This window comes from Pseudophryne corroboree, chromosome 6 (assembly GCF_028390025.1).
Source record: "Pseudophryne corroboree isolate aPseCor3 chromosome 6, aPseCor3.hap2, whole genome shotgun sequence".
NCBI lineage: Eukaryota > Metazoa > Chordata > Amphibia > Anura > Myobatrachidae > Pseudophryne > Pseudophryne corroboree.
Window position 1 is genome coordinate 173,288,736 of NC_086449.1, and position 26,653 is coordinate 173,315,388.

The 26,653-nt window shown below is 47.6% G+C and overlaps 1 protein-coding gene across 2 annotated transcripts in view; it reads right to left on the reverse strand.

Annotated features, from left to right (window-relative positions):
- Window positions 1-26,653, reverse strand: part of DUSP11 (dual specificity phosphatase 11) — a 91,242-nt gene that overhangs the window by 20,519 nt on the left and 44,070 nt on the right. Inside the window, exons 7-9 of one of the 2 annotated variants that reach the window (XM_063932124.1) lie at window positions 24,000-24,075; window positions 23,198-23,326; window positions 11,059-11,184 (exon numbers count right to left, since the gene is read on the reverse strand). In XM_063932124.1, coding sequence (XP_063788194.1) covers window positions 11,059-11,184; window positions 23,198-23,326; window positions 24,000-24,075 — 331 coding nt within the window. The remainder of the gene's footprint in view (window positions 1-11,058; window positions 11,185-23,197; window positions 23,327-23,999; window positions 24,076-26,653) is intronic. The other variant, XM_063932125.1, reaches the window with a different exon arrangement.

Consider the following 26,653-nt stretch of genomic DNA (forward strand, 5'->3'; position numbering starts at 1 on the left):
CCCTGAAATCCCACAGACGAGCTCCAACCCTGTGGTCCCCCAGGTGGGAGAGAAGTCCGTCATGCGGTGGAAGACTTAACCTCTGACTGGGCGGCAGCTGTGGAACCTCTGCCTCTATGGCCACGGGAGACGGAAGCTCCACCCCTGGCCTGGCCTCGAAACCTGGAAGGGGCACGAAAGGACCCGTATAGCCTCCAAGAGGATGGAGCAGCAGAGTGAAGATAAGTGGACTTGCCTCCAGTGGTCTGAGAAATCCAGGCATCCAAAGCCTTTCCGATTAGGACCTCTCCCGTAAAGGGAAATGCTTCTGCTGCCCTCTTGGATTCAGCATCCGCCTGTCACTGCCGCAGCCAGAGAGCTCTGCGGGCCGAAATTTCCAAAGTGGAAATCCTAGCTCCAAGGATACAGGCGTCCTAGGAAGCCTCGCAAAGATAACGAGCTGATTCGCGAATGTGTTCAGCCAACGGTATCAGCTGATCCGAAGGCAAATCTTCACATAGTCCAGAGGACAATCGTTCCGCCCAAGCTTCCATAGCCTTGTTGACCCAACAACCTACCTGCGCCGGGCGATGTAAAACCCCCGCCGCGAGTAAATAGGAAGTTGGAAACCACCTTGAAAACGATCAGACGCTTCTTCCAGTGAAGTCGCTCCAGGAACCGGCAGAACAGTCTTCTTGGATAGACGAGACACCAAAGGATCCACAATTGGAGAGGTCTCATAACGCTTCCAGGCTATCTGCGGGAAAAGGATAGGAAGACAAAATTTTCTTTGATACCTGAAATTTTGCATCCGGATGTTTCCAGGCTGCCGTTATGAGTGCATCCAGCTCCTCCGAAACTGGAAAGGTCATCGGCAGTGTTTGGTTGGTGCCAAACCTTGAAGGACGCAAGGTATCCTGTTCCGTCTCCTCTACATGCAAGACTGAGCGAATAGCAGTAATAAAGCGCCTATATACCCTGAGTCGCTGGTTAAGAGTCCTCATAAACCTGATAGTCATCAGTATCCTGTACATCCACCAATAGTAGCATATCATTGTCAGATTTGTGTAACACTGAGGCTAGCAACCTCTTTTTTGAAACCTGGGGAGGGGGAAGTTAAGGACGGGGTCTGGGAAGGGAGTACCACCCTGGAGAGCCCTTCAACTGATTTCGCCAGGGACCGAGCCCATGCTGGCTCTGGCATCGGGACAAGGTGTTGGAACCGGGCCGCCTCTCTATCTTCCTGAGAAGCCCTCAGTTCCCTAGTTAACAACAACATAACCTCCGTATGTTGTGTCGTCCAAACAGGAGTGTTCTGCGGCTGTGATGAGGGCTGAATAGATGGCTCAGACCCACAATCCTCACATAACAGGGGATTCTCAGACTGCCCCTGAGTAAAACTTTGCAGAACATTTCTTACACTGAAAATCTTTGTGCAGCCTTGGAGCCCTTTCCAGCCATGGCAGCACCTGTCACCCATCCATACACATAGTAACAGGCAGAAGGGCAGTGGGGGGGGGGGGGGGGGGAAGCAGGAAAGGAGCACAGCCACAGCCCTGTGAGTACTGCACGCTACTGTGCAGTGTCAGGCACGATCAATAAAAAATAGGTGCCTCACCCCTAAGCGCCTCCAGCCCCCACTGAAACTGCTCACTGCGTCCAGATGAAGCTGCTGATCTCCGATGCAGCATTGTAAGATGGCCGCCAGCGGGTGCTGAGCTGCCGGAAGCTGTAAACCAAAGAGCGGGATTAGGCTCCGTCCCCCCTCCCCCATTATGGTGACCTATTCAAACATGCAAGGGTGCCAGCGGTAAAGTCCTGCATCCCCCGCCAGCAATGTGAGCCGCGGCCGGGGGTGCCTCTTATACTTACCGCTGCCCTGCTGCCAGATTCTTCCACTGATGGAGTGGCCCCGACACGCGCCGCATGCAGCGGTGTCTGGCCATCTCCAAAGAGCTGTGTCTCCTTAAGCCGGGGACCATCTCGAGCCGCACGCAGCTGCGATGGGACCCCGCCGGCAGCTCCCGCAGTGCAGACTGGCAGAGGCAGGGCTGCCAGTCTGTGAAGAAAAAAATAATTCAGGAGCAATGAAAAAAAATAAAAATTACAGCTCCCTTGGGCACAAAACAAAGACTGGCTTGGAGTGGGGCAGAGCCGGATTAAGGGGGGTGCCATGGGGTTAAGTACCCCAGGACCCCCTTCCTAAAAGGCCCCCCCCGCCACAGATCGGAGCTCATACCGATCTGCGGTGCTTCCGTCTCTCCTTTGGTTGCCGTGGAAACCTAACAGCCGCGGCGCCGGCGCCACGGCCATCTGACAGTACAGGACAGCTGAGCGACGGCTCAGCTGTCCAATACCGTGCAAAGTAGCAGCCTGCGGCTCAGTTATTATTGGCTGAGCGCGCAGGCTGCAGGATACTGGCAGTGTGTGGATCAGCCGCGAGTGGTTTGGAGGAGACAGAGAAGAGTGATCTCTCACTCTCCTGTCTCCTGTGACAAAGCAACCTGCCAGCAAAAAGTAAGGCTGGCACTGGATGTATTATGATAGATCTGGTAGAGTTTATTTATATATGTGTAAATATGTTTGTGTATATTTATTTGTCTATATCTGTGTGCAAGTATGTGAAATTATATTATATATATATATATATATATATATATATATATATATATATATATATATATATATATATATATATATATATATATATACATATATATACACACACACACACACACACACACACGTATATATGGAGTGATTGAATACACTTGAATCTTTTTTCACAAGACCCTGAGTGCCGCTGTTTGCTTCGAGTATTTCGTAGCCTACTGCTTATATATATATATATACATACATACATACATACATATATGCACACACATGCATATATACACATTCATATACATTTCTATATTGATAAAGAGATTATATATATATATATATAGATAGATAGATATAGAGATAGATAGATATAGAGATAGATATAGAGAGATAGATATAGAGATATAGAGAGATATAGATATATATATATATATATATATATATATATATATATATATATATATATATATATACATACATACTCATCTGGCTCTGTATTAGGGGCCCCTCTATCTGAAGGGCCCCGGGCCCCCCATAGCCTTAATCCGGCTCTGGAGTGGGGGACATAGTAGGGGAGGCGCTAGCCACATATATAGAGTTTTAAAAGTGCCAGCTCCCAGTTACTGCTTACTATTTCCCCACTGTGACTGCTCTCCAGTGTCCCCTATTGGATGAAGGAGAAATTGCCTTCATTCACGCTGGTCTGTCATCTACAGAGGAAGCTACCGTGTGTGATGGGGTGTGGTATTGAAAGTCGACAGTAACTAGGTCGACCACTATTGGTCGACAGTAACTAGGTTGATAGGGTGTCTAGGTCGACATGTTCTAGGTCGACAGGTCAAAAGGTCGACATGAGTTTTTAATGTTATTTTGGTGTCGTTTTCTTCGTAGAGTGACCGGGAACCCCAATTAGTGCACCGCTTCGCTCGCCATGCTTCGGGCATGGTGCCTTTGCTCCGCTACCGCTTCGCTCGGCACAGATTGCCGTTCCAATCGTAGTCCACGTGGATCGTTAAGTTGAAAAGGTTCAAAAAAAAGAAAAAAAAAATTGTGAAAAACTCATGTCGACCTTTTGGCCTAAAGACCCTGTCGACCTAGACACCCTGTCGACCTAGTTACTGTCGACCAATAGTGGTCGACCTACACATCGTCGACCTAGTTACTGTCGACTTTAAGGCCGGATCCCGTGTGATGGCCTGATCTGGTCACTAGTTCAGTGACTACACCAAACCTAGGACACAGAACCTGGAATCACAATCCTCCATCTTTCCCCTTCTTTTTGTAAATACTGATACAGTCAGGAATTAGAGTGGAGCCTGGTACATATCATACTGTTTGGATTTTTCTTCCGGGTATATTTTTACTATATGTTATACTATTATAATTTCAGGAAGAAAACTTCATACAAACAGATAAGATTTACATAATTTTCACTATTGGAGACACATCCATATTTTCGTTCATAGAGCCATTACGCCAAACTGTCATTACATCATGTGATATATTTAGATAATAATATTATCTTTAATTATTAGGAGTTATCCTTTTTTTCTTTTTGCCTCATAGCCACTATTTTAAGAAGGTTGATAATAAAAGTTATATTTTAAACAGAACCCATCATTCCATCATCAATAAAAGTGTGCCCCAGAAAAGACAGTCTTTTTTTTTTTTTCTCTTGGCTCCGGTGCTATACGGGAACCAATCTTTTTTCCATTAGTTTACTGAACTATCTCTGGGAGCACCACCAACACAGCGCCTAATACCAGTTATTTGTTTTGTACATTGGCCAGATGTTGGTTCATACTAGAGCTATTGCTTTAATGATATTATCCTAAAATATCAAACACTTAGATTGAGTGATCCTGTGCAGACTCTACCAATCCTTCCCGTACACCGGGGTTTATTCATGAATGTTCAGCCCACAAAAGGAGTGCCGTAATGTGTGCAGAGGAGGGCTTTTTAAAACGATTGAAATGAAGTTTAACATGTTGGGTAAAATATCTAAATTGAAAATAGGATTTTAATACCTACCAGTAAATCCTTTTCTCTTAGTCCGTAGAGGATGCTGGGGTCACCATTAGAACTATGGGGTATAGACTGGATCCGCAGGAGACATGGGCACTTTAAGACTTTGAAAGGGTGTTAACTGGCTCCTCCCTCTATGCCCCTCTTCCAGACTCCAGTTATAGGAACTGTGCCCAGGGAGATGGACATTTCGAGGAAAGGATTTATTGTTAAACTAAGGTGAGATTCATACCAGCTCACACCTCAAGCATGCCGTACAACGTGGTATTCAACAGAACACAAGCCAACGGCATGAACAAATGCAGCAACATACGGACAATAACGTAACACAACATGTGTGTAACCACAACTAATAACTGCAGATACAGTACGCACTGGGACGGGCACCCAGCATCCTCTACGGACTAAGAAAAGGATTTACAGGTAGGTATTAAAATCCTATTTTCTCATACGTCCTAGAGGATGCTGGGGTCACCATTAGAACCATGGGGTTATACCAAAGTTCTAGAACGGGCGGGAGAGTGCGGATGACTCTGCAGCACCGATTGACCAAACTTAAAGGTCTTCATCGGCCAAGGTGTCAAACTTGTAGAACTTTGCACATGTGTTTGACCCCGACCAAGTAGCTCCTCTGCAAAGTTGCAATGCCAAGACCCCCCGGGCAGCCGCCCAGGATGAGCCCACCTTTCTAGTAGAATGAGCCTTCACCGATTCCGGTAACGGCAATCCAGACGTGGAATGAGCATGCCGAATCGTGTTGTTACAGATCTAGCATGCAATGGCCTGCTTGGAAGCAGGACACCCAACCCTGTTGGGAGCAAACAGGATAAACAGAGCCTCTCTGTTTTCCTAATCTGAGCCGTTCTGACGACAAAGCTCCAAAGCTCTGACCGCCGAGTCAAAATCTCTGGATGTGAAGGAGTCAGTAGCCACAGGCACCACAATAGGTTGGTTTATGTGGAAAGAGGAAACCACCTTCGGTAGAAATTGTTGACGTGTCCTCAATTCAGCTCTATCTTCATGGAAGATCAAATAAGGGCTCTTGTGAGACAAGGCCGCTAACTCAAACACCCGCCTTGCAGATGCCAAGGCCAACAGGATGACCACTTTCCAAGTGAGGAATTTCAACTCCACCTTCCGTAAAGGTTCAAACCAATGTGATTGAAGGAACTGCAACACCACATTAAGATCCCATGGTGCCACTGGAGGCACAAATGGAGGTTGGATGTGCAACACGCCTTTCACGAAAGTCTGTACTTCTGGAAGGGAGGCCAATGGTTTCTGAAAGTAAACCGATAAGGCCGAAATCTGTACCTTAATTGAGCCTAATTTTAGGCCCGCATCCACACCTGCTTGTAGAAAATGGAGAAACCGTCCTAGCCGAAACTCTTCCGTAGGAGCCCCCTTGGGTTCACACCAAGAAACATTTTCTCCAAATACGGTAGTAATGTTTAGATGTTACCCCTTTTCTTGCCAGAATAAGTGTGAGAATGACTTCACTGGGAATACCCGCACGGGCTAGGATTTTGCGCTCAACCGCCATGCCGTCAAACGTAGCCGCGGTAAGTCCTAATACACGCACGGCCCCTGTTGTAACAGGTCCTCGCGCAGAGGAAGAGGCCAGGGATCTCCTATGAGTAATTCCTGTAGATCTGGATACCAAGCCATCCTTCGCCAGTCTGGGACAATGAGGATCGCCCGGATCTTTGTTCTTCTTAGGATCTTTAGAACCTTTGTAATGAGAGAAAGTCGAGGGAATACATACACTGACTGAAACACCCACGGTGTCACCAGTGCATCCACTGCAATTGCTTGAGGGTCCCTTGACCTGGAACAATATCTCTGAAGCTTCTTGTTGAGACGAGATGCCATCATGTCTACTTGAGGAACTCCCCAACGACTTGTCACGTCTGCGAAGACTTCTTGGTGGAGCCACCACTCTCCTGGATGGAGATAGTGTCTGCTGAGGAAGTCTGCTTCCCAGTTATCCACTCCTGGAATGAAGATCGCTGACAGAGCACTTGTATGCTTTTCCGCCCAGCGGAAAATCCTTGTGGCTTCTGTCATTGCCGCTCTGCTTTTCGTTCCGCCTTGGCGGTTTATGTACGGTACTGCTGTTACATTGTCCGACTGGATCAGTACAGGCAGATCTCAAAGAAGATGTTCCGCTTGCAGAAGACCGTTGTAAATGGCCCTTAACTCCAGAACATTTATTTGGAGACAAGTTTCCTGACTTGACCATATTCCTTGGAAGTTTTCTCCCCTTGTGACTGCCCCCCAGCCTCGGAGGCTTGCATCTGTGGTCACTAGGATACAGTCCTGTATCCCGAACCTGCGCCCCTCTAGGAGGCGAGAGCTGTGAAGCCACCACAGGAGTGATACCCTGGTTTTGGAAGACAGGATTTTCCTCCGGCGCATGTGTAGGTGGGACCCGGACCACTTGTCAAACAGGTCCCACTGGAAAACTCTGGCATGGAACCTGCCAAACTGAATGGCCTCGTAGGCCGCAACCATCTTCGCCAGCAACCGAATGCATTGATGGATGGACACTCTTGCTGGTTTCAGAATTTGTTTGACCAGACTCTGAAGTTCCAGAGCCTTTTCCACTGAAAGAAAGACTCTCTGTAGTTCTGTGTCCAATAACATTCCCAAAAACGACAACCGCGTCGTCGGAATCAACTGTGATTTTGGCAAGTTTTGGAGCCAACCATGTTGCTGAAGAACGGTCAGGGAGAGTGCAACTTTTTGCAACAACTGGTCCCTGGATCTCGCCTTTATCAGGAGATCCAAGTATGGGATAATCGTGACTTCTTGCTTGCGAAGGAGAACCATCATCTCTGCCATCACTTTGGTGAAAATCCTCGGAGCCGTGGACAGACCAAACGGCAACGTTTGAAATTGGTAATGACAATCCTGAATTGCAAACCTCAGGTAAGCCTGATGCGTAGGATAAATGGGAACAAGTAGGTAGGCATCCTTTATGTCCACCGACACCATACAATCCCCTTCCTCCAGACTGGAGATCACTGCTCGGAGAGATTCCATCTTGAATTTGAATTTCTTTAGGTAGAAATTTAGGGATTTCAGGTTTAGGATTGGTCTGACCGAGCCGTCCGGCTTCGGGACCACAAACAGGCTCGAATAAAAACCTTCTCCCTGTTGCGACTGGGGAACCCCGACGATAACTTGATTTTGACACAACCTTTGTATTGCGTCGCAAACTACCTCCCTGTCCGGAAGAGAAGCTGGTAAGGCAGATTTGAAAAAACGGCGAGGGGGAACTTCTTGAAACTCCAGCTTGTACCCTTGGGATACTATTTGTAAAACCCATGGGTCTAGGTCCGAACCAACCCAAAACAGACTGAAGAGTTTGAGACGCACCCCACCGGTGCGGACTCACGCAAAGGAGCCACAACGTCATGCGGTGGAATTAGCAGAAGCCTGGGAGGACTTCTGCTCCTGGGAGCCTGACAAGGCTGGTGATCGTTTACCTCTTCCCCTTCCTCTAGTAGCAAGGAAAGAAAAACCTCGTCCCTTTCTGTATTTATTGGGCCGAAAGGACTGCATCTGATAGTGATGAGTTTTCTTTTGTTGTGGAGGTACATATGGCAAAAAGGATGACTTACCCGCGGTAGCTGTAGATACCAAATTATCAAGGTAGTCACCATATAAGGCCTTACCTTTATATGGTAGAGATTCCATACTTTTCTTGGAATCAGCATTCCATTGGTGAATCCACAATGCTCATCTGAGACTGCCATGGCATTGGCCTTTGATCCCAAAAGACCAATATCTCTCGCAGCTTCCTTAAGTAAGGTATGCTGCAGCGTCCTTGATATAACCCAGCGTCAAGAGGATGCTATCCCTATCTAGGGTATCTATTTCAGAAGACAAGTTGTCTGCCCACTTTTCGATAGCACTACTTACCCACGCAGACGCAATGACAGGTCTGAGTAGCGTACCTGTGGTCGCATAAATGGACTTTAACGTAGTTTCTTGTTTATGATCCGCAGGATCCTTAAGGGCCGCCGTGTCAGGTGACGGGAGAGCCACATTTTTAGACAAACGTGACAGGGCCTTGTCCACGGTGAGGGGTGACTCCCACTTTTCCCTATCTGCCGAGGGAAACGGATAAGCTACCGTAATTTTTTTGGGAATCTGAAATTTTGTCAGGAATTTCCCAGACTTTTTCAAATCGCGTGTTCAGTTCATGAGAGGGAGGAAACGTCATCTCAGGTTTCTTCTCCTTATACATACAGACCCTTTTATCTGGAACAGCAGGGTTCTCCGTGATATGCAATACCTCTTTAATAGCCACAATCATGTACTGAATGCTCTTTGCCAATTTCGGATCTAATCTGGAATCGCTATAGTCGACACTGGAATCAGTGTCCGTGTCGGTATCAGTGTCCGCCAACTGGGTAAACGTACGTTTCTGTGACCCCGAGGGGACCTGAACTTGTAATAACATATCTTCCAAAGATTTCTTCCATGCCTGGGTCTGAGACTCAGACTTGTCTAATCTCTTATTAATACGAGCCACATTAGCATTCAAAGCATTCAACACATTTACCCAATCAGGAGTCAGCGATGCCGACATGGTCACCTCCACCGCCTTTTGTGTCTCTTAATACAGCCTCCTCCTGTGAAGAGCACTCAGCCTCAGATATGCCGACACACGTGTAAGAAACACCCACAGACACAATGGGCTTATAGGGGACAGACCCACAGAAAAGCCTGTCAGACACACACACAGAGGGAATTTGCCAGCTCACACCCCAGCGCCAAATCAATGGGTCTGAAGCGATTACCAAAATGCCCCAGACCTGTAGCGCTTTTTATATTATATTATTGCACCAAATAACCTGACCCCCCCCCCCCCGTTTTGCACCCTGATACTTGTTCAGTAGTGTGAGGAAGGACCAGCGTCTCTGCAGCCACTGGAGATGAAATGGCGCCGAGTGAGCTGTGGGGACGAAGCTCCGCCCCCTTAATGGCGCGCTTCCGTCCCGCTCTTTGTAATACTGATTATACTGGCGGGGGTTAGGACAGTGCCTTCGCACTAATGTCCTCTCTTGCTAGTTTATGCTGAGGATTTTTAGCTGCCCAGGGCACCTTCCCCCGCGCCCTGCACCCAGTAGTGCTGTGTGTGTGAGCGGGAACTTGGCGCGCAGCGTCCGCTCGCTATGCGGCACCTCAGGGAAATGCAGTCACTGAAGTCTTCTTTCTTCTTCTACTCACCCGTCTTCTGACTTCTGGCTCTGTAAGGGGGGTGACGGCCGGCTGTGGGAGCGAGCATCTGAGCGTACCCAGCGATCAAACCCTCAGGAGCTAATGGTGTCCTGTAGCCAGAAGCAGAGCCATTAAACTCACTAGAAGTTGGTCATACTTCTCTCCCCTCAGTCCCATGAAGCAGGGAGGCTGTTGCCAGCAGCCTCCCTGAACATAAAAAAACCTAACAAAAAGTATTTTCAGAGAAACTCAGTAGAGCTCCCTGTAGTGCGGCCAGTCTCACTGGGCATAATTCTAAAACTGGAGTCTGGAGGAGGGGCATAGAGGGAGGAGCCAGTTCACACCCTTTCAAAGTCTTAAAGTGCCAATGTCTCCTGCGGATCCCGTCTATACCCCATGGTTCTAATGGTGACTCCAGCATCCTCTAGGACATATGAGAAATAATATTAACTGTGTACTTTGTTCTTGTTCCCCATTCAGCCATTTTCCTGAAGGATCATGATGCCCTTGGAGAACTCAATATACCTGCAAGTGGAAGGGCCATTCCCTAAATAATGGAGTTCTAAATTATTGCATTAGACTACTTTTTATTACCCTCCTGCATTATGGTTGTTTGTCGCCAACTAACTACTCTGTAGGACTTGTACAGTGTAGGTGTAACTGCATATATTGCAGCAAAGAACAAAAAGCTCTCCCTAGCCAGCGACTTATAACTATTTATACTCCACATAAATAAAAAGGAATCGGTGTCAATTACTAACCTTAAGACCTCCAATCATCAAGGTGTTCATAATTAAATCTACTCAGCATGTTGTGTTATGTAGCACACTGCAACCATCAGCTTTTGGACAGGTATAAGACTTTATAGTGCAGTTTGCAAAAATCCCCCTCAATCTGTGATTTAGTACAAGGATCTGTGCATGTAGCATGGTCTCTGCCATACTCCTTGCTGTGTACCGCCTGTAACTGCATAAGACAAGTCAGGCCCCCAGCATCAGGACTGGATAAATGCAAGGCGGTGGTCCGACTGCTACAGTGTTCCTGGTGTACATTCACACCATCATTACCGGGTCCCACTCCCAAATTGCTTTCATTGCCTCTTAAATCTTTGGTCATGTACATCGACCACTTAATACATAAGAGAACTAGGGTTGGTTGTATACATGTGCTTCTGCAAGGTAGAGGATCATTGTACTGGCAAAAAGTACATGTACTCACCGAGGTCCACCACCAATCTGGGGAATACGGTGCTGTGGTCCTGGCATATAGAACCCAGGTGGCTGGGTATACACTGGTGTAGGTAACAAGCCTCCTCTGCCTGATATAGCACTAGTAGTATTATGGCTGTAGAAGATGAATATAATAAGAATTTACTTACCGATAATTCTATTTCTCGGAGTCCGTAGTGGATGCTGGGGTTCCTGAAAGGACCATGGGGGAATAGCGGCTCCGCAGGAGACAGGGCACAAAAAAGTAAAGCTTTACTAGGTCAGGTGGTGTGCACTGGCTCCTCCCCCTATGACCCTCCTCCAGACTCCAGTTAGGTACTGTGCCCGGACGAGCATACACAATAAGGGAGGCATTTTGAATCCCGGGTAAGACTCATACCAGCCACACCAATCACACCGTACAACTTGTGATCTAAACCCAGTTAACAGTATGACAACAGAAAGGGCCTCTTAAAGATGGCTCCTTAACAATAACCCGAATTAGTTAACAATAACTATGTACAAGTATTGCAGATAATCCGCACTTGGGATGGGCGCCCAGCATCCACTACGGACTCCGAGAAATAGAATTATCGGTAAGTAAATTCTTATTTTCTCTATCGTCCTAAGTGGATGCTGGGGTTCCTGAAAGGACCATGGGGATTATACCAAAGCTCCCAAACGGGCGGGAGAGTGCGGATGACTCTGCAGCACCGAATGAGAGAACTCCAGGTCCTCCTTTGCCAGGGTATCAAATTTGTAAAATTTTACAAACGTGTTCTCCCCCGACCACGTAGCTGCTCGGCAGAGTTGTAATGCCGAGACCCCTCGGGCAGCCGCCCAAGATGAGCCCACCTTCCTTGTGGAGTGGGCTTTTACAGTTTTAGGCTGTGGCAGGCCTGCCACAGAATGTGCAAGTTGAATTGTGTTACAAATCCAACGAGCAATCGACTGCTTAGAAGCAGGTGCGCCCAACTTGTTGGGTGCATACAATATAAACAGCGAGTCAGATTTTCTGACTCCAGCCGTCCTTGCAATGTATATTTTTAAGGCTCTGACAACGTCCAACAACTTGGAGTCCTCCAAGTCGCTAGTGGCCGCAGGCACCACAATAGGTTGGTTCAGATGAAATGCTGATACCACTTTAGGGAGAAAATGCGGACGAGTCCGCAGTTCTGCCCTATCCGAATGGAAGATTAGATAAGGACTTTTATAAGATAAAGCCGCCAATTCAGATACTCTCCTGGCAGAGGCCAGGGCTAGTAACATAGTCACTTTCAATGTGAGATATTTCAAATCCACCTTTTTCAATGGTTCAAACCAATGGGATTTGAGGAAATCTAAAACTACATTTAGATCCCACGGTGCCACCGGAGGCACCACAGGAGGCTGTATATGCAGTACTCCCTTGACAAAAGTCTGGACCTCAGGGACAGAGGCCAATTCTTTTTGGAAGAATATTGACAGGGCCGAAATTTGAACCTTAATGGATCCCAATTTGAGACCCATAGATAATCCTGATTGCAGGAAATGTAGGAAACGACCCAGTTGGAATTCCTCCGTCGGAACCCTCCGATCCTCGCACCACGCTACATATTTTCGCCAAATGCGGTGATAATGTTTCACGGTGACTTCCTTCCGTGCCTTAATCAAGGTAGGAATGACTTCTTCTGGAATGCCTTTCCCTTTTAGGATCTGGCGTTCAACCGCCATGCCGTCAAACGCAGCCGCGGTAAGTCTTGAAAAAGACAGGGACCCTGCTGTAGCAGGTCCCTTCTCAGAGGTAGAGGCCACGGTTCGTCCGTGAGCATCTCTTGAAGTTCCGGATACCAAGTCCTTCTCGGCCAATCCGGAACCACTAGTATTGTTCTTACTCTTCTTTGCCGTATGATCTTCAATACCTTTGGTATGAGCGGCAGAGGAGGAAACACATACACTGACTGGTACACCCAAGGAGTTACCAGTGCGTCCACAGCTATTGCCTGTGGATCTCTTGACCTGGCGCAATATTTGTCCAGTTTCTTGTTGAGGCGAGACGCCATCATGTCTACAATTGGTCTTTCCCAACGGTCTATTAACATGTTGAAGACTTCTGGATGTAGACCCCACTCTCCCGGATGAAGATCGTGTCTGCTGAGGAAGTCTGCTTCCCAGTTGTCCACGCCCGGGATGAACACTGCTGACAGTGCTATCACGTGATTCTCCGCCCAGCGAAGAATCTTGGCAGCTTCTGCCATTGCACTCCTGCTTCTTGTGCCGCCCTGCCTGTTTACATGGGCGACCGCCGTGATGTTGTCCGACTGAATCAACACCGGCTTTCCTTGCAGGAGAAGTTCCGCCTGGCTTAGAGCATTGTAGATTGCTCTTAGTTCCAGAATGTTTATGTGAAGAGACTTTTCCAGACTCGTCCATACTCCCTGGAAGTTTCTTCCTTGTGTGACTGCTCCCCAGCCTCTCAGGCTGGCGTCCGTGGTCACCAGGATCCAATCCTGAATGCCGAATCTGCGGCCTTCTAATAGGTGAGCCTTCTGCAACCACCACAGAAGTGACACCCTTGTCTTTGGTGACAGGGTTATTTGCAGGTGCATCTGCAGATGCGACCCTGACCATTTGTCCAACAGATCCCTTTGGAATATTCTTGCATGGAATCTGCCGAATGGAATTGCTTCGTAAGAAGCCACCATTTTTCCCAGGACTCTTGTGCATTGATGTACTGACACTTTTCCTGGTTTTAGGAGGTTCCTGACCAGATCGGATAACTCCTTGGCTTTTTCCTCTGGAAGGAAAACCTTTTTCTGAACCGTGTCCAGAATCATTCCTAGGAACAGCAGACGAGTTGTCGGGATTAAATGGGATTTTGGAATATTCAGAATCCACCCGTGTTGTCTTAGCACCTCTTGAGATAGTGCTAAAGCTGTCTCCAGCTGTTCTCTGGACCTTGCCCTTATTAGGAGATCGTCCAAGTATGGGATAACTAATACGCCTTTTCTTCGAAGAAGAATCATCATCTCGGCCATTACCTTGGTAAAGACCCGAGGCGCCGTGGACAATCCGAACGGCAGCGTCTGAAACTGGTAGTGACAGTTTTGAACAATGAACCTGAGGTACCCCTGGTGTGCGGGGTAAATCGGAACGTGTAGATACGCATCCTTGATGTCCAAGGATACCATAAAGTCCCCTTCTTCCAGGTTCGCTATCACTGCTCTGAGTGACTCCATCTTGAACTTGAACTTTTTTATGTAGAGGTTCAAGGACTTCAGATTTAGAATAGGCCTTACCGAGCCATCCGGCTTCGGTACCACAAATAGAGTGGAATAATACCCCTTTCCTTGTTGTAATAGGGGTACTTTGACTATCACCTGCTGAGCGTACAGCTTGTGAATGGCTTCCAACACCCTCTCCCTTTCGGAAGAGACGGTTGGTAAGGCAGACTTCAGGAAACGATGAGGAGGATCCGTCTCTAATTCCAACCTGTACCCCTGAGATATTATCTGCAGGATCCAGGGGTCTACCTGCGAGTGAGCCCACTGCGCGCTGTAATTTTTGAGACGGCCCCCCACTGTCCCCGAGTCCGCTTGAGAGGCCCCAGCGTCATGCTGAGGTTTTTGCAGGAGCCGGGGAGGGCTTCTGTTCCTGGGAAGGAGCTGCCTGTTGGTGTCTCTTCCCTCTTCCTCTGCCTCGTGGCAGGTACGACAAGCCCTTTGCTCTCTTATTTTTGTAGGAGCGAAAAGGCTGCGGTTGAAAGGTCGGTGCCTTTCTCTGTTGGGGAGTGACTTGAGGTAAAAAAGTGGATTTCCCGGCAGTAGCCGTGGCCACCAAGTCTGATAGACCAACTCCAAATAACTCCTCCCCTTTATACGGCAAAACCTCCATGTGACGTTTTGAATCCGCATCGCCTGTCCACTGTCGTGTCCATAAGGCTCTTCTGGCTGAAATGGACATAGCACTCACCCGAGATGCCAGTGTGCAGATATCCCTCTGTGCATCACGCATATAGATAAATGCATCCTTTATTTGTTCTAACGACAGTAAAACATTGTCCCTATCTAGGGTATCAATATTTTCAATCAGGGATTCTGACCAAACTACTCCAGCACTGCACATCCAGGCAGTTGCTATAGCTGGTCGTAGTATAACACCTGCATGTGTGTATATATTCTTTTGAATAACTTCCATCTTTCTATCTGATGGATCCTTAAGTGCGGCCGTCTCAGGAGAGGGTAACGCCACTTGTTTGGATAAGCGTGTGAGCGCCTTGTCCACCTTAGGGGGTGTTTCCCAGCGCGCCCTAACCTCTGGCGGGAAAGGGTATAATGCCAATAACTTTTTTGAAATTATCAACTTTTTATCAGGAGCAACCCACGCTTCATCACACACGTCATTTAATTCTTCTGATTCAGGAAAAACTGTTTGTAGTTTTTTCACACCATACATAATACCCTGTTTTACGGTATCTGTAGTATCAGCTAAATGTAACGTCTCCTTCATTGCCAAAATCATATAACGTGTGGCCCTACTGGAAAATACGTTTGAATTTCTACCGTCGTCACTGGAATCAGTGCCCGTGTCTGGGTCTGTGTCGACCGACTGAGGCAAAGGGCGTTTTACAGCCCCTGACGGTGTTTGAGGCGCCTGGACAGGCATTAATTGATTGTCCGGCCGCCTCATGTCCTCAACTGACTGTTTAAGGGAAGATAAACCATCACGTAATTCCACAAATAAAGGCATCCATTCTGGTGTCGACCCCCTGGGGGGTGACATCTGCATATTTGGCAATTGCTCCGCCTCCACACCAATATCGTCCTCATACATGTCGACACCACGTACCGACACACACCGCAAACGCACAGGGAATGCTCTAATGAAGACAGGACCCACTAGCCCTTTTGGGGAGACAGAGGGAGAGTCTGCCAGCACACACCACAAAGCGCTATATATACAAGGGATATCCTTATATTAAGTGCTCCCTTATAGCTGCTTTAATATATATATATATAGCCATTAATGTGCCCCCCCTCTCTGTTTTACCCTGTTTCTGTAGTGCAGTGCAGGGGAGAGACCTGGGAGCCGTTCTGACCAGCGGAGCTGTGACAGAAAATGGCGCCGTGTGCTGAGGAGATAGGCCCCGCCCCTTTTTCGGCGGGTTCTTCTCCCGCTATTTTTCCAGTCAGGCAGGGGTTAAATATCTCCATATAGCCCCTATGGGCTATATGTGATGTATTTTTAGCCTTGTATAAGGTTTATATTTGCCTCTCAGAGCGCCCCCCCCCAGCGCTCTGCACCCTCAGTGACGTGTGCTGAGAGGAAAATGGCGCACAGCTGCAGTGCTGTGCGCTACCTTATGAAGACTGAGGAGTCTTCAGCCGCCGGTTTCCGGACCTCTTCACGCTTCAGCATCTGCAAGGGGGTCGGCGGCGCGGCTCCGGGACCGGACTCCACGGCTGGGCCTGTGTTCGATCCCTCTGGAGCTAATGGTGTCCAGTAGCCAAGCAGCAAATCCACTCTGCATGCAGGTGAGTTTACTACTTTCCCCCTAAGTCCCACGTTGCAGTGATCCTGTTGCCAGCAGGACTCACTGTAAAGAAAAAAACCTAAACTAAACTTTCTCTAAGCAGCTCTTTAGGAGAGCCACCTAGATTGCACCCTTCTCGTTCGGGCACAAAATCTAACTGGAGTCTGGAGGAGGGTCATAGGGGGAGGAGCCAGTGCACACCACCTGACCTAGTAAAGCTTTACTTTTTTGTGCCCTGTCTCCTGCGGAGCCGCTATTCCCCCATGGTCCTTTCAGGAACCCCAGCATCCACTTAGGACGATAGAGAAAAAATATTCTGTTACTTCATGTAGATAAAGTACATAAAATAAGAATTTACTTACCGATAATTCTATTTCTCGTAGTCCGTAGTGGATGCTGGGGACTCCGTAAGGACCATGGGGAATAGCGGCTCCGCAGGAGACTGGGCACATCTAAAGAAAGCTTTAGGACTATCTGGTGTGCACTGGCTCCTCCCCCTATGACCCTCCTCCAAGCCTCAGTTAGGATACTGTGCCCGGACGAGCGTACACAATAAGGAAGGATTTTGAATCCCGGATAAGACTCATACCAGCCACACCAATCACACTGTACAACTTGTGATCTGAACCCAGTTAACAGCATGATAACAGAGGAGCCTCTAGAAAAGATGGCTCACTACAGCAATAACCCGATTTTTTGGTAACAATAACTATGTACCAGTATTGCAGACAATCCGCACTTGGGATGGGCGCCCAGCATCCACTACGGACTACGAGAAATAGAATTATCGGTAAGTAAATTCTTATTTTCTCTAACGTCCTAAGTGGATGCTGGGGACTCCGTAAGGACCATGGGGATTATACCAAAGCTCCCAAACGGGCGGGAGAGTGCGGATGACTCTGCAGCACCAAATGAGAGAACTCCAGGTCCTCCTCAGCCAGGGTATCAATTTTGTAGAATTTTACAAACGTATTTGCTCCTGACCAAGTAGCTGCTCGGCAAAGTTGTAAAGCCGAGACCCCTCGGGCAGCCGCCCAAGATGAGCCCACCTTCCTTGTGGAGTGGGCATTTACAGATTTTTGGCTGTGGCAGGCCTGCCACAGAATGTGCAAGCTGAATTGTACTACAAATCCAACGAGCAATAGTCTGCTTAGAAGCAGGAGCACCCAGCTTGTTGGGTGCATACAGGATAAACAGCGAGTCAGATTTCCTGACTCCAGCCGTCCTGGAAACATTTTCAGGCCCTGACAACGTCTAGCAACTTGGAGTCCTCCAAGTCCCTAGTAGCCGCAGGCACCACAATAGGTTGGTTCAGGTGAAACGCTGAAACCACCTTAGGGAGAAACTGAGGACGAGTCCTCAATTCCGCCCTGTCCGAATGGAAAATCAGATAAGGGCTTTTACAGGATAAAGCCGCCAATTCTGACACACGCCTGGCCCAGGCCAGGGCCAACAGCATGACCACTTTCCATGTGAGATATTTTAACTCCACAGATTTAAGTGGTTCAAACCAATGTGACTTTTGGAACCCAAAAACTACATTGAGATCCCAAAGTGCCACTGGAGGCACAAAAGGAGGCTGTATATGCAGTACCCCTTTTACAAACGTCTGAACTTCAGGGACTGAAGCTAGTTCTTTTTGGAAGAAAATTGACAGGGCCGAAATTCGAACCTTAATGGACCCCAATTTCAGGCCCATAGACACTCCTGTTTGCAGGAAATGTAGGAATCGACCCAGTTGAATTTCCTCTGTCGGGCCTTACTGGCCTCGCACCACGCAACATATTTTCGCCAAATGCGGTGATAATGTTTTGCGGTTACATCCTTCCTGGCTTTGATCAGGATAGGGATGACTTCATCCGGAATGCCTTTTTTCCTTCAGGATCCGGCGTTCAACCGCCAAGCCGTCAAACGCAGCCGCGGTAAGTCTTGGAACAGACTGGGTCCTTGCTGGAGCAGGTCCCTTCTTAGAGGTAGAGGCCACGGATCCTCCGTGAGCATCTCTTGAAGTTCCGGTTACCAAGTCCTTCTTGGCCAATCCGGAGCCACGAATATAGTGCTTACTCCTCTCCATCTTATCAATCTCAGTACCTTGGGTATGAGAGGCAGAGGAGGGAACACATACACTGACTGGTACACCCACGGTGTTACCAGAGCGTCTACAGCTATTGCCTGAGGGTCCCTTGACCTGGCGCAATACCTGTCGAGTTTTTCCCAACGGTTTATAATCATGTGGAAGACTTCTGGGTGAAGTCCCCACTCTCCCGGGTGGAGGTCGTGCTGAGGAAGTCTGCTTCCCAGTTGTCCACTCCCGGAATGAATACTGCTGACAGTGCTATCATATGATTTTCCGCCCAGCGAAAAATCCTTGCAGCTTCTGCCATTGCCCTCCTGCTTCTTGTGCCACCCTGTCTGTTTACGTGGGTGACTGCCGTGATGTTGTCCGACTGGATCAACACCGGCTGACCTTGAAGCAGAGGTCTTGCTAAGCTTAGAGCATTGTAAATGGCCCTTAGCTTCAGGATATTTATGTGAAGTGATGTCTCCAGGCTTAACCATAAGCCCTGGATATTCCTTCCCTGTGTGACTGCTCCCCAGCCTCGCAGGCTGGCGTCCGTGGTCACCAGGACCCAGTCCTGAATGCCGAATCTGCGGCCCTCTAGAAGATGAGCACTCTGCAACCACCACAGGAGGGATACCCTTGTCCTTGGTGACAGGGTTATCCGCTGATGCATCTGAAGATGCGACCCGGACCATTTGTCCAGCAGGTCCCACTGGAAAGTTCTTGCGTGGAATCTGCCGAATGGGATTGCTTCGTAGGAAGCCACCATTTTACCCAGAACCCTTGTGCATTGATGCACTGAGACTTGGCTCGGTTTTTGGGAGGTTCCTGACTAGCTCGGATAACTCCCTGGCTTTCTCCTCCGGGAGAAACACCTTTTTCTGGACTGTGTCCAGGATCATCCCTAGGAACAGAAGACAAGTCGTCGGAACCAGCTGCGATTTTGGAATATTGAGAATCCAATCGTGCTGCCGCAACACTACCTGAGATAGTGCTACACCGACCTCCAACTGTTCCCTGGATCTTACCCTTATCAGGGAATCGTCCAAGTAAGGTAACTAAAATTCCCTTCCTTCGAAGGAATATCATCATTTCGGTCATTACCTTGGTAAAGACCCGGGGTGCCGTGGACCATCCATACGGCAGCGTCTGAACTGATAGTGACAGTTCTGTACCATAAACCTGAGGTACCCTTGGTGAGAAGGGTAACTTTTGACATGAAGGTAAGCATCCTTGATGTCCCGAGACATCATGTAGTCCCCTTCTTCCAGGTTCGCAATCACTGCTCTGAGTGACTCAATCTTGAATTTGAACCTCTGTATGTAAGTGTTCAAAGATTTTAGATTTAGAATCGGTCTCACCGAGCCGTCTGGCTTCGGTACCACAACAGTGTGGAATAATACCCCGTTCCCTGTTGCAGGAGGGGTACCTTGATTATCACCTGCTGGGAATACAGCTTGTGAATGGCTTCCAAAACTGTCTCCGTGTCAGAAGGAGACATCGGTTTTAGGAAACGGCGAGGGGGAGACGTCTCGAATTCTAATTTGTACCCCTGAGATATCACCTGAAGGATCCAGGGGTCTACTTGCGAGTGAGCCCACTGCGCGCTGAAATTCATTGAGACGGGCCCACCACCGTGCATGATTCTGCTTGTAAAGCCCCAGCGTCATACTGAGGGCTTGGCAGAGGCGGGAGAGGGTTTCTGTTCCTGGGAACTGGCTGATTTCTGCAGCCTTTTTCCTCTCCCTCTGTCACGGGGCAGAAATGAGGAACCTTTTGCCCCTTGTCCACGAAAAGACTGCGCCTGATAATACGGCGTCTTCTCATGTTGAGAGGCGACCTGGGGTACAAACGTGGATTTCCCAGCTTTTGCCGTGGCCACCAGGTCTGAAAGACCGACCCCAAATAACTCCTCCCCTTAATAAGGCAATACTTCCAAATGCCGTTTGGAATACGCATCACCTGACCACTGACGTGTCCATAACCCTCTACTGGTAGAAATGGACAACGCACTTAGACTTGATGCCAGTCGGCAAATATTCCGCTGTGCATCACGCATATATAGAAATGCATCTTTTAAATGCTCTATAGGCAAAAATATACTGTCCCTATCTAGGGTATCAATATTTTCAGTCAGGGAATCCGACCACGCCAACCCAGCACTGCACATCCAGGCTGAGGCGATTGCTGGTCGCAGTATAACACCAGTATGTGTGTAAATACATTTTAGGATACCCTCCTGCTTTCTATCAGCAGGATCCTTAAGGGCGGCCATCTCAGGAGAGGGTAGAGCCCTTACAAGCGTGTGAGCGCTTTATCCCCCCTAGGGGGTGTTTCCCAACGCACCCTAACCTCTGGCGGGAAAGGATATAATGCCAATAACATTTTAGAAATTATCAGTTGTTATCGGGGGAAAACCACGCATCACACACCTCATTTAATTTCTCAGATTCAGGAAAACTACAGGTAGTTTTTCCTCACCGACCATAATACCCCTTTTTGGTGGTACTCGTATTATCAGAAATGTGTAAAACATTTTTCATTGCCTCAATCATGTAACGTGTGGCCCTACTGGAAGTCACATTTGTCTCTTCACCGTCGACACTGGAGTCAGTATCCGTGTCGGCGTCTATATCTGCCATCTGAGGTAACGGGCGCTTTAGAGCCCCTGACGGCCTATGAGACGTCTGGACAGGCACAAGCTGAGTAGCCGGCTGTCTCATGTCAACCACTGTCTTTTATACAGAGCTGACACTGTCACGTAATTCCTTCCAGCAGTTCATCCACTCAGGTGTCGACCGCCTAGGGGGTGACATCACTGTTACAGGCAATCTGCTCCGTCTCCACATCATTTTTCTCCTCATACATGTCGACACAAACGTACCGACATACAGCACACACACAGGGAATGCTCTGATAGAGGACAGGACCCCACTAGCCCTTTGGGGAGACAGAGGGAGAGTTTGCCAGCACACACCAGAGCGCTATATATATATATATACATATATACACACATACATACATACAGGGATAACCTTATATAAGTGTTTTTCCCCTTATAGCTGCTGTATCTTTAATACTGCGCGTAATTAGTGCCCCCCCTCTCTTTTTTAACCCTTTCTGTAGTGTAGTGACTGCAGGGGAGAGACAGGGAGCTTCCCTCCAACGGAGTTGAGGGAAAATGGCGCCAGTGTGCTGAGGAGATAAGGCCGCCGATAAGGGGGCGGAGCCTATCTCCCGTTTTTCTATGTATTCTGGCAGGGGTTAAATGCATCCATATAGCCCAGGAGCTATATGCGATGCATTTTTTGCCATCCAAGGTGTTTTTTATTGCGTCTCAGGGCGCCCCCCCCCCAGCGCCCTGCACCCTCAGTGACCGGAGTGTGAAGTGTGCTGAGAGCAATGGCGCACAGCTGCAGTGCTGTGCGCTACCTTGTTGAAGACAGACGTCTTCTGCCGCCGATTTTCCGGACCTCTTCTGCCTTCTGGCTCTGTAAGGGGGCCGGCGGCGCGGCTCTGGGACCCATCCAGGCTGGGCCTGTGATCGTCCCTCTGGAGCTAATGTCCAGTAGCCTAAGAAGCCCAATCCACTCTGCACGCAGGTGAGTTCGCTTCTTCTCCCCTTAGTCCCTCGATGCAGTGAGCCTGTTGCCAGCAGGTCTCACTGAAAATAAAAAACCTAAACTAAAACTTTCACTAAGAAGCTCAGGAGAGCCCCTAGTGTGCACCCTTCTCGTTCGGGCACAGAGATCTAACTGAGGCTTGGAGGAGGGTCATAGGGGGAGGAGCCAGTGCACACCAGATAGTCCTAAAGCTTTCTTTAGATGTGCCCAGTCTCCTGCGGAGCCGCTATTCCCCATGGTCCTTACGGAGTCCCCAGCATCCACTTAGGACGTTAGAGAAATTAGAAATTATAAAAAAATAAATAATCACCCCCCCCCCCCCCCCACCACACACACAAAAGACACCCACCACAGTCCCTGTGACCGTCTATGATTTAGTCTATAAAATCAGGACACTGTCTGCAGCTTTAATCGCACCGGTGTAATAACTGGAGTTATGTCCAACATGTTAATGCCCTATTTGATCAGAGAACATTTTGTCAATTGCAGGTCTACAACCTTCGCGAGCACATGCAAATACACAGGTTGGTAGAGACTTCTGTCATCCTCTTACAACCTTAAATTACTTTCTTTCTGAAATGGGTCTGCAACCATTACACACAGGGGGTAAATTCAATTAGGTGCAATGAAACGGTCATCACAGGTCAGAACCCCTACAACACCAAATTCTATTTGTTCCCATAGAGATTTCAAACATTTCATATATAGTAAGTATAGGCACATGTCTAACGGCCATCATTTAGCACCTGTAAATTAAGGGTCATTGAAATGACCCCATAATACTTTTCATATACTGGCAGAATAGGTCTAATGTTTAGCATACAAGATGCTGTGTAGATTGGGAAAAGGAAGCTTATAAATAAATCTAATTATACATTTTCAGAGCAATTGGCAGACCTGTCAAGGCACAATCACCCTAACAAACATCTATTATTTGGGATATAGAAATTACCCATTAAACCATGGCTGCTCCCCGTGCCATTGAGGTGGCCACCATCTAGGTGCTGAATGGAAATTCCTTCTTGGGTCGTGGTGAGGATGGCTGTACTGAGGCAATGATGGTTGGTTTATTCCAGCGTTGCTTTCATTAGAAGGAAAAATATAAAAAGTCAGCATGAAAGTGTAGACATGGAAACACATGCACTAATGGGCCCACTCACAAGTCTCAGACAACCTGTGCTTATTTCATTATTGACACTACTGCACCTAAAGCACCACAGATCCATCTTAAGAAATAATGTGTAGTCATTAGATAAGGTGTTCTAGGTTTGTGTATGGGCACATTTCAGATGTACACACAAATCCATAGCATGGCCCAATAATACAGAGACATCAGCGGCACTCCAACAGTCTTTGCGAAGTTTACAATCACATCCTATATTAGATCAATGGTGTTTCGGGGTCTAACACCATAGTCAGGGAACACTTGTCCAACGCGGTTAGACCACGAAACGCTGTTAGATCTTCCCCTTGAAAATGGGAAACAATACATAGTAGTTACAAGTTTGTTTTAAGGCGGCCATCCATGTATTTGTTGCTTTTCATATTTAGTTAGTTTAGGTAACCATGCAGGCAGATTTAAAAAAAAAAATTGCTGGCTCTCGGCAGGTGCGCAGATTTTCTGAAATACAGCTAGAACCTCCAGTTTTATTCTAGATAATATAGAAATCACTCCTCACACACTTGGAAAATAAAGCTAGCTTGCCCCTTAATGGGTTATATGCTATACCTGGGTATGATAGAAAATAGCTTACTTTCTAGTATTGCAATGTAAAAGATCATCTAGATAGTTCTCCCGTTCCATGCAGTGCCCACGGCTTTTGTTAAATTCTGCAAAGAATAATAATAAAAAAAATAATAATTCAATAATAATAATAAATAATAATAATTATTATTAAAAGTAAAATATACACCACAAATTGTAAAAAAAACAAAACAAAAACACACCAAAACAATACAATCGTGTACTATCAATTTCAGGCTTCACACTGACCGATTGCACTCTTAACTACAAGTTTACAGAGCATCTTCGTCTGAAATACTACTCTAACTGTTGCTGTGCTGCTTCTCAATTCACATCCAGAGACATTTGCGCAAGTGAATTGAGAGCTCAAACTCATCCCACCTTTGCGGTAATAAAAATGGGATTTTAAATTACCTACCGGTAAATCCTTTTCTCGTAGTCCGTAGTGCAGTGGTTCTCAAACTCGGTCCTCAGGACCCCACACAGTGCATGTTTTGCAGGTAACCCAGCAGGTGCACAGGTGTATTAATTACTCACTGACACATTTTAAAAGGTCCACAGGTGGAGCTAATTATTTCACTTGCGATTCTGTGAGGTGATCTGCAAAACATGCACCGTGTGGAGTCCTGAGGACCGAGTTTGAGAACCTGTGCCGTAGAGGATACTGGGGTCCACATTAGTACCATGGGGCAGACGGGTCCTCTAGGAGCCTTGGGCACTTTAAGAAATCAATAGTGTGCATTGGCTCCTCCCTCTATGCCCCTCCTACCAGATAGTCTAGTACATAGGTCTGCAAACTCAGTCCTCATTACCCCACAGTGCATGTTTTGCAGGTCTCCTCACAGAATCACAAGTGAAAATTAACTCCACCTGTGGACCTTTTAAAATGTGTCTGAGTAATTAATACACCTGTGCACCTGCTGGGTTACCTGCAAAACATGCACTGTGTGGGATAATGAGGGCTGAGTTTGCAGACTTATGGTCTAGAAACTGTGCCCGATGAGACAGACATATTCTGAGGAAGGCTGTAACAGAACAGTGGTGAGATTCGAACCAGCACACACAAACAAGAGGAAAGCCATGTTAACCAAACTGAACAGGAACAGCAATGGCTGAACCAACAACATTACTTAACAAAGTAACAGGGCAGGAAACACGAAGCACTGGGAGGGCGCCCAGTATCCTCTACGGACTAAGAGAAAAGGTTTTACCGGTAGGTAATTAAAATCCTATTTTCTTACGTACTAGAGAATACTGGGGGTCCACATTAGTACCATGGGGATGTACCAAAGCTCCCAAACCGGGTGTGAGAGTGCTGTGGTTCCTGCAGAACTGATTGGCCTCTGAGGACTTTCAAGTTTGGTCAAAGTATCGAACTTGTAGAACTTGGCAAACATGTTTGATCCTGACCAAGTAGCTGCTCGGCAGTGCTGTAAAGCAGAGACACCCTGGGAATCCGCCCAGGAAGAACCCACAGACCTAGTAGAGTGGGCCTGCACTTTAGGAACAGTCAATCCTGCCGATGAATAAGCCTGCTGGATAATAAGCCTGATCCAGCGAGCCATAGACTGCTTTGAAGCAGGACACCCAATTTTCTTGGGATCATAGAGAACAAACAGCGAGTCAGATTTTCTGTGACGAGCCGTCCTCTTTGGGTATGGGTCGTTGGATAGACACTACTTAGGTCGATAGTAATTAGGTCGATATGCATTAGGTCGACAAGGACAATAGGTCGACATGGTCATTAGGCCGACACATACTAAGTCGACAGGTCAAAAGGTCGACATGGGGTTTGACTTTTTTCCTTCTTCGCAAAGTGATGGGGAACCCCAATTAGTGCACCTTGTTCCCTCGCATGGCTCGATTCGCTCGCCATGCTTCGGTCAAGGTGCCTTGCTTCGCTCGGCACAGGTTACCGTTCCAATCGTAGTCCACGTGGATCGTTAAGTATGAAACCCCCCCCCCCCCCCCAAAAAAAAGTGCAAACCTCATGTCGACCTTTTGACATGTCGACCTAATGCCCGTGTCAACCTAATGCATGTCGACCTTCAGTGGTCGACCCAAGATGGGTTGACCTAACGACCGTATCCCGTCCTTTTCACGTAGATCTTCAAAGCCCTCACAACATCCAGGAACTTTGAGGTAGCAGAGGTGTCAGTAAGCACCGGAACCACAATAGGTTGGTTGATATGAAACGCAGACACCACCTTAGGAAGAAATTGCTGACGAGTTCAGAGTTCAGCTCTACCCTCATGAAAAATCAAATAGGGGCTTTTGTGAGACAACGCCACCAATTCGGAAATACGCCTACAAGGCCAACAGTGTAACAGTCTTCCACGTAAGAAACTTAACTTCAACCTCCTGTAAAGGTTTAAACCAGTCCGATTGCAGAAATTGCAACACCACGTTAAGATCCCATGGTGCCGTGGGAGGCACAAAGGGCGGCTGGATGTGCATAACACCCTTCAAGAACGTTGAACCTCAGGGAGGGAAACCAATTGTTTCTGGAAGAAAATGGGCAAGGCCGAAATCTGGACCTTCAAGAAGCCCAAACGTATGCCCACATCCACACCCGACTGTAGAAAAAGGAGAAAACGTCCTAGTTGAAATTCCATTGCAGGACATTTCCTTTTTTCACACCGAGAGACATTTTTTGCAAATACT